A 13,223-nucleotide genomic window follows, 5' to 3' on the forward strand; every position below is an offset into this window, starting at 1 on the left:
TTGTTGTTGTAATCCTAATAAAATGAACTGCAAATCTAATGAGCTCCAATAAAGCCCCCTAGAGCCCACAAATGACTGTTCATATAGATTTGATATGATATATGTTTATATTAAGTCAAGGCGGAGTCACTTACAGGTGAGTCACAGATATGGCCGTCGGCGGGGCAGGACTCGTGTGCAGAGGTGAAGAGAAGCAGCCATGTCAGAAATATCCCAGAAGAGCCCTGACAATCTGTCCATCAACGGTCACAAACAGGAATGGAGCCCTGTCTGCTTCCTAGCTGCATCCTTTGCCAGCCTCCTCTCGCACGACGACAGCACGCGAGCGGCACTTAACTCCAATTGCTCCGTCTCAGGGAAGGTAGAGAGCACGACCTCGCTGAAACAGGATTAGCTATAAATAGGCACGCATATCCATCCAGGGGCTGCTGTGTGGCAGTGGCTCAGCCTTTGCCTGTGAGGTATACTATGCTCTGGGACTGTGGCACTAGGGCGCTAATGCTTGTGGAGCAAACCACTAAACCTGTGTCCCCTCACCCAACCCAACCCTTCTCCACCCACTAGTCATTCGGTTAGCTATTGCCTCAAGGACCTTAGCGAGCAGTGAGGACATGTTGATTCCATACCCTACCCCCACCACTTTCCCATCCCTTTGTTCTAGAGTCCCGCCTCTCATCAACCCCAATTAAGAGATCAAGTATCCCCTGATCAAGGCCCCATATCACCTCACTACTGCTGTGACGCAAGGTGACGTAAAACCAACATATATTGTACACGCATACACACGCCCTCACGTGCACGGATGCCCACATTAGGAGGAGGATTAAAGTACACTGTGCCTAAACACACAGCCAGATTATAGATGCACACATACACACAGACACAGCAGGATTATACACACACACACTGCAGCTAGACAGCAGGATTAGAGGCACACACGAAAGAGAGACAGAGCGAGAGAGAGACAGACAGACAGACAGACAGACAGAGAGAGAGAGAGAAGGATTAGAATACAATTTAGAGTCTAGACCTTGTTGCCTCTCTGCAGAATGTGCAGACCTGATACTGTACGTAGGGTAGCAGAGAAAGATATCATATGATACCCTCCCTGCCAGTGGCCCTGTTTGAAAGCTACCCCTAACATGAAATGTGGCCAGTTCCACCGCAAAGAGGGATGAATCTGAAAAGCAGGGATCAGGCTACGTTTCACAATCACTGCAGCTTCTTTCTGAGTGGATTGTTGGTTGCTTGTGTCTAGTAGGCATTTATTTTCAAGATCCTTTTTGCAGAGGTCTCTCTTTAGTTTAGTCATCTATTTCAGTTTTTAAGCATGCTAAATGCACGTGGCCTACTGGTCAATGAGGCCTTTTGTTTGGGAGAGAGTAGGTCTGTGTCCATGAACTATGGTCATGTGTGGGCAAGAAAGCACTTTCAGGGGGCAGAGATAAAGAATTGATTCTAGCACCTTGCCAATCAACCAAGCATGGTCTGTTTATCAAATGTGGAGCTTGTGAAAGCCTAAAGCTGTTATTGGCCTAAAACTAAGGATTGTGTGAATTATTAGCAACTACAAGTCTTTGGAGTATCTTTAAGTTAAAAGCATAAGTAAAGTAAATTGACATGCATGCCCCAGAAACACTACCACAAATGCACACACACACACACACACACACACACACACACACACACGCACACACACACACACACACACACACAAATCTTTTTCTCAATGGCTTAAAGCTGCTTCAGAAGTTTAATAATTAAAGAGGAAAACACCATCAGTGCTTTTAGGGACATATGCATACACTGGGCAACACACATATCATGGCTGCAACCATGGCATCTAATTAATTCACACCTTACCCACTTCACCTGTCTGTTAATCAAAGGACCCAGTAATGTTTGCAGTCCAGTTTTGTAGTCCAGGCACTGAGGAGAGGGTATGAAAGGCAGTGGAAACTCCTCATTAACATTTCAGAAGTGAGAACCATTCAGTGAAAGCCAATGTTCCATCAGGTGACAGGAGAACAGCATCACGTTTCTGACATTACATGTTTGAACTGTGCTGTACAAAAGTGACACAATTTGGAGCTAAATTATTAAATGAATGAAGTGAGAGCAAAGATCAAAGGTCAAATGGATGAGATGGTTTGTCACCAGGTTTGGGGTGTTCAATTTCACTATAATGCTGTCTATCCAACATATTTATTGAAATCCACTGCATAAGGATCTAATGGAGAATTTCCCAATCCATTTCAGTCAAGGTAAGCAGAAAAATCCTGTTACTTTGTATTTTTGGAAGGAACTTGCCTTTAACTCCCGTCTTTAAAAGGGATGTTCCACCCATAACTTAACCTAACATGATTTTGCCAAAAGGTTCTTGCTGCTGCTGTTTACATACGGTGCATTCGGAAAGTAATCAGACCCCTTAACTTTTTCCACATTTTGTTACGTTACAGACTTATTATAAAATTGATTAAATACACATTTTCCTCATCAATCTACACATGATACCTCATAATGACAAAGCGAAAGTTGGTTTTTAGAGATGTTTGCAAATTTATTCAAAATAAAAAACAAAAATACTTTATTTACATAAGTATGCAGACTCTTTGCTATGAGACTCGAAATTGAGCACACGTGCGTCGTGTTTCCATTGATGATCCTTGAGATGTTTCTACAACTTGATTGGAGTACACCTGTGGTAAATTCAAATGATTTGGAAAGGCACACACCTGTCTATATAAGGGCCTGTCATGCTAAACAGTGTCCCCCTGCTAAAAAGTGTCCCCCTCCAGCGTCACAATGAGATTTGATGAGTTCTACTGTAGCTTCTGTTGCTAGGGCTGTTGCTAGAACTTGCAAAATTCTGATAGGATTACGTCATAAACCAAAGAGTCCATTGCTATGCTGGTTGCTTGGCTCTATTTTACCTCATAGCGGTCTCAAAGGAAGGAGAACGCGGGTAGTTCTAGTTCCATTTCCCCTCATAAGCGTTCGCTCATTCCACGCAAAATTATTACCTCAGAATAATTTTCTCCCAGGACAGTGTTTTTCTAGGACACTGCTCTCCTAGGACATTGTTTTTGACAGTGACCCCCTGCTGATTCAGAGGACCTAAAATACTTGAAAGAGAACACTTTCTTTTCCATATATTTGTCTTTATATAAGAACATATTGTTAAACAGGAAGAAATAATTTAAGCTGTTTTTAGATTGACGTTGCTAGCTACTGTTACTGTACTTATTTACCTCAGCCTGCCTAGTCAGCTAGCTAGCTAGCCAGCCAGCCAGTTTTATTTAGCTAATGTTAGCTAGCTAGCTACTGTAACTGTTATTGTAGATTTTTGTTTGTGTGTAGCTTGCACTTCATTGGTATCCTTCGAAGAGATTTTATTTTATCTTTCTAATCAGGCAAAGTACTATGAAAGCACCACTGATCTCGACAAGAGGCGCAACATTCAGAGACATTCAGGGTAATGTTAAGCAGTTAACTTCTATTAGATAACTGGACTGATTTAGCTATGTACAACCATTTTCTATCTAGCTAGTTGGTCAACTACATGTTGCTAACTATATATATATATATATATATATATATATATATATATATATATAGATATAGTTCATTGGAGGCTGCTGAGGGGAGGATGGCTCATAATGTCTGAAATGGAGTAAATGGTAAGGCATCAAATAACAAGAGAGTGGAAGACAGACAGAGAGCGATAGAGAAAGACAGAAGTTCAAATGTACTTAGACTTGAGTATTTCAACAACTCTTCTCTTCCAACTTATTTGGCAAGCATATGTACCAACGGGGGAATGATGGCCAGCTATACAGGAGGGTGATTTTTACTAAGGAGGAGAAGGAGGCTGTGCATGATTGCCAAATGAACCTACGCTTCTTCTGACGGGGAATTGTCAAGGAGGTGAACATCTGGGCAATTGAAATAACCTTTTGTTTATCAATCACATTCTATTGAATCTGAAATTATTATGATTTCAATGAATGTCACATCAGAGAGCACACAATGTTTCAATTTGTCACTTTTTGCCAAAAGGTCAGTACCCTGTCTAGCCTGCAAGAAGTTTGAGAAGGCAAAGACTGTGGCATCAAAGTTGTTTCACCAAGGCACATGATCGGTATGTGTCCCAATTCAAATTTTGCCCTAATAAGTTGTGCTTTATTTGTCCACAGCAGAGTTCAATATTATAGAATGTGTGTGTGTGTGTGTGTGTCAGTATCCTTACAAATATGAAAATCTGCATAATGTATGAGACAGATACGGATAAGAATAAAGTAAAGTAATCTTCTTTCTAACACTACAAATGTTAAGGGTGGACCTCATCGGATCCTTCACGAAATACAGAAATGGCAACAGCTGGTGTCTGACCCGACCGATCACTTTACCAAGTGGGTGGAGGCAATACCCATTAACATCAGTAAAGGAAGAGTATGTGTTTAACTCTAAATTCCATTCCGTAACCCATTAAAAAGGGTGCTTGGAACCAAAAATAGATTTTCATTTTGTATGATACCCATCAAGGACAAGACTGGTAAGGCCACCTCCAAGGCGATGATGGACATCTTCAACACCCACGGTTCTCCTGAGATCATCATGAGTGACGAGATAATGAACGCTGGAACAAGGCACACACCTGTCAATAGAAGGCCCCACAGTTAACAGTGCATGTCAGAGGAAAAACCAAGCCATGCCATAGAGCTCAGGGACAGGATCGTGTCGAGGCACAGATCTGGGAAAGCGTGCCAAACAATGTCTGCAGCATTGAAGGTCCCCAAGAATAAAATGGAACCAACAAGACTCTTATTAGAGCTGTCTGCCCAGTCAAACTGAGCAATTGGGGTAGAAGGTCCTTGGTGAGGGAGTGGACCAAGAACCCAATGGTCACTCTGACTACCAAAGGTGCTTCAACAAAGTACTGAGTAAAGGGTCTGAATACTTATGTAAATGTAATATTTCATTTTTGAAAGTTTGCTAAACATTTCTGAAAACCTGTTTTTGCTTTGTCATTATGGGTTATTGTGTGTGGTATGATGAGGGGGAAAGAAATATTGAATACATTTTAGAGCAATGCTGTAACGTAACAACATGTGGAAAAAGTCAAGGGGTCTGAATACTTTCTGGATGCACTGTAGTACAAAGTAGGCTACATTAGAAGACCTGTCTGTGCATCCAAATGTTCTACTGTATTTTAGGGAAAATATATCAATGTCATTTACTTTTATTCATCCTTTTTTCAAAAATAATGAAATATGATTTGCAGTGTTGGAAGAAATCAAATATGTTCAACTCACAAGATGCTGGCAAGTATAATGTGATACTGCCAACTTGTGGTCATTGTGGAACACAACACCTGTAATGTATCTCGAAACGTGTTTAGGTTTTTTGCAAGAGCTCTAGGCCAGAATTGACATTATAATGGAATACATTCGAGGCTCTGAATATATCCTAGAAGAAAAAAGTAACATGCATGAACAATGAAGAGAGATACCGGTAAAGTACATATGAACTTTAGCGGTGTGGTAGATTGTTTTACTACATTTTAAACCAAGTATACTCAGTACACTGCTTCTATTGCGCGATAGTATATACAAGGGCACACTTCTGGAGAAGTTTGGCGAAGCGGTGGCTGTGTCCTTTGAAGCCCTAAATACACCTCACTTTCAGCTTCACCCCACACTGACACATTTGGTGGAGAATGCAGGCCCAACACTACAGGACATGAGAACAAAAACACTTACGGAGGTTCCCCCATTACAGTGGTCAAGAACCCTAAAAGAGTCATTAAGGGGGTTCTCCTTACCAGATGATGACCAGTCGTATGTGGTGAGAACTTCACAATGCTGCCTGGGAGGAGGAACAGGCCCAACAACTGAAGCAACAGGGAGACACCCTGTTCATGTGCTGCCTGCAGCAGAGATTAGGCAGTTTAACTTTTCATTCATCTTTTGACCTTTTCATTTTATTCAGGTACTTTTATTTTCCATGTTTGAGATGTTGTAATATAAATAATATATACAATTGAGATTGAAAATGTAGATTTTTTGGGATGAGTTGGAAAAGCAGCCACCAAGTGCTCAGCATATGTGGGAACTCCTTCAACACTTGGAAAAGCATTCCAGGTGAAGCTGGTTGAGAGAATGCCAAGAGTGTGCAAAGCTGTCATCAAGGCAAAGGGTGGCTATTAGAAGAATCTCAAATATAAAATATATTTGGATTTGTTTAACACTTTTTGGTTAATACATGATTCCATGTGTGTTATTTCATAGTGTTGATGTCTTCACCATTATTCTACAATGTAGAAAATAAAGAAAAACCCTTGAATGAGTAGGTATCCTAAAACTTTTGATAGGGAGTGTACATAACACAGTATAACATAGTCGTGTCCTCCTATAGCCTTTTTCAGACTCCACCATACCCCCAGTGACCTTCACCATACCCCCAGTGACCTTCACCATTCCCCCAGTGACCTTCACCATACTCCCATTGACCCTTCACATCAATGTAGCCTTCCTGCAGAAGCCCTTTTCCTCCTGAGCAAAATACCCATGACACCCAACAGACAGGAGATCACCCACTTGGTGTGAGCATATGAGACCCTAAAATGCACACATTGCAGCCTCCATCCCTCTCACCCATTGGCCTTTCACCATTGGAAATGAAAACATGATATGCTCTATCACTCAATGTTAATGGCAAAACTATTCTATCATGTCAATAGATCACGACTTTTTTTTGTGAAAGTTTCAGTGAGTCTCTCTATAGGCCATACCTATAACACCCTTCCTACGTACGTTTATTTATAACTGTGTCACGTTTTGATTTTAGGACATTTCTTTGTGTAGCTAGTTGCTGTTGAAAATAAACTCTGTTCTGTGAAAACATTAATTGGCGGCCCCTTTAAGAGTTTAGTCGCTGACATTGACGAAATTTCCTGGTAGCGTGAACGCCTCATTCACTGTAAGGCTCCAACATACATTTTAAACAGGGTATTGTTGTCGAATGAGTTCATAAAACTCGTAGAACGCAGAGGGACGTCATCGCACCCCCACCCTTTTTTGTGTGGACCTCTTGCAGTGTTTGCCGTAAGATCATTTTATTTATGGAGTTCAATGTAAATACTTGGGCGTGAGCCGGGCGGACCAACTGAGGGTTTCTTTGAAACAAGGTGGCAGGTGGGAAAAGGCGACCTACGGAGTAACGACAGCGTTAATGAAACTTTGTTACCGATTTCGTTATGGGTAAGAAACTTTCTGACCGCTTCTTATTTATTCAACCCGATAGTTCTAAGTGCAACAGGCATAGTCGTGTCGTGCAATTAATTTAGGTTAATTGCACGACGTTGGTTTAACTTGATATCACGCTCTCATTCTGCACTCATTGGCTACTCTAGATATTGAACATGTCAACGTGTCTTCCCCTGACTGCATTTGAAGTTTTTGAAACAATTACAATATACATGTTATTTCTTTTCATTATGTATTATTACCTCTTGTGTTAGCCATCAGTACGACTAAAACTGGATAATGTTGTGTCAGCTTTACAATAGTTATACAATGTTCTTCATGATTATCTGGTGAGGTGCAACAGTGTTATCGTGATATAATAGCCTACACGTGTTGTATAAAACCTCACCCAAACGTCTTGCACCGGAACATTAAGATTCTGAGGTGGGCTGGGCATCCTGGGATATCCCAGCTGTCAATAATCCTACTCCCCTCCATTAATACCATAACACAGTCCTGTCATCTTATATTAACCCCCTCATGTCTATACACAAGAACATAAAATAAATAGGGAATTCCATGGCATTACTGAACTGCCCAAACAATGGGAGTGATGGGCTTTCACAAGGGTTGTATTCAATACGTCTTGCAATGGAAACAATTTACAAGGGTTGGGCGGTATCCAGATTATTTTCATACTGTTACATATGTACCATATTGGGGTATATGGCATTACTGGCAGTAAACACAAGGGGCGCTATATCTTTCCAAATGTATTATATGTTTTTTTTAAATATATGCTAAAAAAGTAATAGCAAATTCCCGTAGCGGATGCTAGGTAAACGCTAACAAGCGCACAAACTAAATGCAAGAACAGCCAATCCAGCTCAAAGATATACAACTATCTCAACCAAATACATCACTGGATAAAATGTATTTGGCACATCCTAGTTAATTTATAGTTATAAGATATTTAGCAATCAAACAGTGAATTAAGTGTAACTTGATCAACTCTCTTGTGCTGCTCAACAGTAGTTAGTCGCGTCATGGTTGCTCCATGTGCTCTTTGTAAAAGAGCATGCAATGTGACTAGTCTTGAATTTTGTTGTAAAAAATAGAGGAAGAGAGGAAATGCACTTTTAAGTTACACCTCTGAAGAATGGCGAAGGCTACTTATACATATTCACAAATTGGGTGTGGTTAGTTTCCATGTGGAGTTGATAAACATCGACAAATATGGCATTGACAGCTGTCAGGGTAGCTAGCTAGCATGCTAACCTGATCTACATACAGTGCCTTGCGAAAGTATTCGGGCACCCTTGAACTTTGCGACCTTTTGCCACATTTCAGGCTTCAAACATAAAGATATAAAACTGTATTTTTTTGTGAAGAATCAACAACAAGTGGGACACAATCATGAAGTGGAACGACATTTATTGGATATTTAACTTTTTTAACAAATCAAAAACTGAAAAATTGGGCGTGCAAAATTATTCAGCCCCCTTAAGTTAATACTTTGTAGCGCCACCTTTTGCTGCGATTACAGCTGTAAGTCGCTTGGGGTATGTCTATCAGTTTTGCACATCGAGAGACTGAAATTTTTTCCCATTCCTCCTTGCAAAACAGCTCGAGCTCAGTGAGGTTGGATGGAGAGCATTTGTGAACAGCAGTTTTCAGTTCTTTCCACAGATTCTCGATTGGATTCAGGTCTGGACTTTGACTTGGCCATTCTAACACCTGGATATGTTTATTTTTGAACCATTCCATTGTAGATTTTGCTTTATGTTTTGGATCATTGTCTTGTTGGAAGACAAATCTCCGTCCCAGTCTCAGGTCTTTTGCAGACTCCATCAGGTTTTCTTCCAGAATGGTCCTGTATTTGGCTCCATCCATCTTCCCATCAATTTTAACCATCTTCCCTGTCCCTGCTGAAGAAAAGCAGGCCCAAACCATGATGCTGCCACCACCATGTTTGACAGTGGGGATGGTGTGTTCAGCTGTGTTGCTTTTACGCCAAACATAACGTTTTGCATTGTTGCCAAAAAGTTCAATTTTGGTTTCATCTGACCAGAGCACCTTCTTCCACATGTTTGGTGTGTCTCTCAGGTGGCTTGTGGCAAACTTTAAACGACACTTTTTATGGATATCTTTAAGAAATGGCTTTCTTCTTGCCACTCTTCCATAAAGGCCAGATTTGTGCAATATACGACTGATTGTTGTCCTATGGACAGAGTCTCCCACCTCAGCTGTAGATCTCTGCAGTTCATCCAGATTGATCATGGGCCTCTTGGCTGCATCTCTGATCAGTCTTCTCCTTGTATGAGCTGAAAGTTTAGAGGGACGGCCAGGTCTTGGTAGATTTGCAGTGGTCTGATACTCCTTCCATTTCAATATTATCGCTTGCACAGTGCTCCTTGGGATGTTTAAAGCTTGGGAAATGTTTTTGTATCCAAATCCGGCTTTACACTTCTTCACAATAGTATCTCGGACCTGCCTGGTGTGTTCCTTGTTCTTCATGATGCTCTCTGCGCTTTTAACGGACCTCTGAGACTATCACAGTGCAGGTGCATTTATACGGAGACTTGATTACACACAGGTGGATTGTATTTATCATCATTAGTCATTTAGGTCAACATTGGATCATTCAGAGATCCTCACTGAACTTCTGGAGAGAGTTTGCTGCACTGAAAGTAAAGGGGCTGAATAATTTTGCACGCCCAATTTTTCAGTTTTTGATTTGTTAAAAAAGTTTGAAATATCCAATAAATGTCGTTCCACTTCATGATTGTGTCCCACTTGTTGTTGATTCTTCACAAAAAAATACAGTTTTATATCTTTATGTTTGAAGCCTGAAATGTGGCAAAAGGTCGCAAAGTTCAAGGGGGCCGAATACTTTCGCAAGGCACTGTAGCTAGCTATCTTGCTAACCTTATCTAGCTAGCTAATGTTATGTGTTACTGTTTAAAAAATAACAATATTCAAAAGATTAGCCAACTGGCTCTATGGCTGGATTTGTCATAAGCATTAATTTAGGGAACTTCACCACAGATGGATTTGACTTTGCCAACTATTGTTATCTTAACATTTTTGTTAACTTACATAAATTGCGAACGCAAATTCAGAATAGAATAGTTAGAATAAGATGACGCTCCGGTAATATGGATAACTGTTGAAAGGTACCTGATATGTGTATTTATACATTGTAATGGACAATGGGGCGGCATGGTAGCCTAGTGGTTAGAGCATTGGACTAGTAACCGGAAGGTTGCAAGTTCAAATCCCCGAGCTGACAAGGTACAAATCTGTTGTTCTGCCCCCCCATTGAAGTGCTTTGAAAGTACCATATCAAATTTTATTAGTCACATGCGCCGAATACAACAGGTGTGGACTCGGCACAGCCGAGAGCTGTCCAGTGACACAAGCCTACCAGACGAGCTAAACTACTTCTATGCTACATGCATGAGAGCACCAGCTGTTCCGGAAAACTGTGTGACCACGTTCTCCACAGCCGATGTGAGTACGACCTTTAAACAGGTCAACATTCACAAGGCCGCAGGGCCAGACAGCTCAGCATTCAACACCATAGTGCCCTCAAAGCTCATCAATAAGCTAAGGACCCTGGGACTAAACACCTCCCTCTGAAACTGGATCCTGGACTTCCTGACGGACCGCCCCCAGGTGGTGAAGGTAGGTAACAACCTATCCACCACGCTGATCCTCAACATGGGCCCCTCAGGGGTGTGTGCTCAGTTCCCTCCTGTACTCCCTGTTCACTCATGACTGCACAGCCAGGCACGACTCCAATACCATCATTCAATTTGCAGATGACACAACAGTGGTAGGCCTGATCACTGACAAGACAGCCTATAGGGAGGAGGTCATAGACCTTGTGTGGTGCCAGGACAACAACTTCTCCCTCAACGTGATGAAGACAAAGGAGATGATTGTGGACTACAGGAAAAAGAGGACAGAGCACGGCTCCATTCTCATCTGCAGTGGAGCAGGTTGAGAGCTTCAAGTTCCTTGGTGTCCACATCACCAACAAACTAACATGGGCCAAGCACCCCAAGACAGTTGTGAAGAGGGCACGACAAAACCTATTCCCCCTCAGGAGACTGAAAAGATTTGGCATGGGTCCTCAGATCCTCAAAAGGTTCTACAGCTGCACCATCGAGAGCATCCTGTCTGGTTGCATCACTGCCTGGTAATGCAACCGCTCGGCTTCCAACCGCAAGGCACTACAGAGGGTAGTGCGAACGGCCCGGTACATCGCTGGGGCCAAGCTTCCTGCCATCCAGGACCTCTTTACCAGGCGGGGTTAGAGAAAGGCCCTACAAATTGTCAAAGACCCCAGTCACCACAGTCATAGACTGTTCTCTCTGCTGCCGCATGGCAAGCGGTACCGGAGTGCCAAGTCTAGGTCCAAGGGGCTTCTAAACAGCTTCTACCCCCAAGCCATAAGGCTCCTGAACGTCTAGTCAAATGGCTACCCAGACTATTTGCATTGCCCCTTTTTACACCACTGCTACTCTGTCATCTATGCGTAGTCACTTTGTAAGTATTTCACTGTAAGGTCCACACCTGTTGTATTTGGCGCATGTGACTAATAAAATGTTATTTGATTCAGGCGCAACAGTGCCTCTTCAACCTCAGGAGGCTGAAGAAATTAAACTTGGCCCCTAAGACTCTCACAAACTTCTACAGATGCACCATTGAGAGCATCCTGTCGGGCTGTATCACTGCCTGGTACAGCAATTGCACCATCCGCAATGACAGGGCTCTCCAAAGGGTGGTGTGATCAGCCCAACGCAATACCAGGGCACACAACATTCCCTCCAGGACATATACAGCACCTGGTGTCAAAGGAAGGCCAAGAAGGAAGGACATCAGCCACCCAATCCACGTCAAGGACATCATCAAGGACATCAGCCACCCAATCCACAGCCTGTTCACCCAGCTACCATGTAGAAGGCAGTACAATACAGGTGCATAAAGCTGGGACAGAGAGACTGTGAAACGGCTTTAATTTCAAGGCCATCAGACTGTTAAACAGTCAACACTAGCTGGCCACCGCCCAGTATCCTGCCCTGAACCTTAGTCCCTGTTCTAGCCAACTACCATCCAGTACTCTACCCTGCACCTTCAGAGACTGCTGCCGTATGTTCATATTCATTAAACACTGGTCACTTTAATCATGTTTACATACTGTTCCACCCACTTTATATGAATATACTGTATTCTAGTCATGGCTCATTCTATATAATTATTTATTTTTATGGATTGTGTGCATTGTTTTTATTTATTGCTGCACTGTTGGAGCTAGAAACAAACATTTCTCTGCAACTGTGATAACATCTGAGCTTCTGTGTATGTGACCAATAAAGGTTGATTTGATTTGACTTACACAAAGTGGGCAGTTTGGATGTCATTTCAAGCCCCAAATATATCATACTTTGACAAACATTATGAATAACTGACTTAAATTGTTGTGCAACAATTTTTGCAAATGTATTACAAGTAAAAAAACACCTTATTTAAATACGTATTCAGACCCTTTGGTATGAGACTTGAAATTGAGCTCGGCTGCATCTTGTTTGCATTGCTCATCCTTGTGACATCTCTACAACTTGATTGGAGGTCCACCTGTGGTAAACTCAATTGATTGGACATGATTTGGAAAGTCACACACCTGTCTATATACTGTAAGGTCCTACCATTGATAGTGCATGTCAGAGCAAAAACCAAGCCATGAGGCCCTTTCCTACCGAGCAACTTGCCATGACTGGGGGGGTTATTTTATTTGTATAATGGAGAGATATGTTATTGTATACAAATGTAAGCATAATTTGAAATGATTGTTTTAGTCAAATATTAGGCTTCTTGCAGTCAATTTGCAGTCTAAAATCTATTTGGTATGATGTTCTGACCATCCACTGAAGAAATAATTGTCTCACTGCTGAATCTAGTCAATGATCC

General features: G+C 41.9%; 2 protein-coding genes across 12 annotated transcripts in view; one reads left to right on the top strand and one right to left on the bottom strand.

Moving 5' to 3' along the window:
* The window catches only part of atp2b1b (ATPase plasma membrane Ca2+ transporting 1b), a 49,054-nt gene extending 41,147 nt beyond the window's left edge, over window positions 1-7,907 (bottom strand). For 2 of the 5 annotated variants that reach the window (XM_036968445.1, XM_036968446.1), the window contains exons 1-2: window positions 7,657-7,907; window positions 5,825-5,929 (exon numbers count right to left, since the gene is read on the bottom strand). The gene's annotated coding sequence lies outside the window, so the exon portion shown is untranslated. Of the gene's footprint in view, window positions 1-134; window positions 500-1,863; window positions 1,930-5,824; window positions 5,930-7,656 lie in introns of those variants that run through there. The other 3 variants (XM_036968447.1, XM_036968448.1, XM_021598786.2) reach the window with 3 other exon arrangements.
* LOC110521310 (GRAM domain-containing protein 4) overlaps window positions 6,954-13,223 on the top strand; it is a 52,494-nt gene continuing 46,224 nt past the window's right edge. For 6 of the 7 annotated variants that reach the window (XM_021598787.2, XM_021598791.2, XM_021598790.2 and 3 more), the window contains exon 1: window positions 6,954-7,262. In XM_021598787.2, coding sequence (XP_021454462.2) covers window positions 7,234-7,262 — 29 coding nt within the window. In that variant the 5' untranslated portion in view covers window positions 6,954-7,233. The remainder of the gene's footprint in view (window positions 7,263-13,223) is intronic. The other variant, XM_021598792.2, reaches the window with a different exon arrangement.

The sequence above is a fragment of the Oncorhynchus mykiss genome, chromosome 30, assembly GCF_013265735.2.
Source record: "Oncorhynchus mykiss isolate Arlee chromosome 30, USDA_OmykA_1.1, whole genome shotgun sequence".
NCBI classification, from domain to species: domain Eukaryota; kingdom Metazoa; phylum Chordata; class Actinopteri; order Salmoniformes; family Salmonidae; genus Oncorhynchus; species Oncorhynchus mykiss.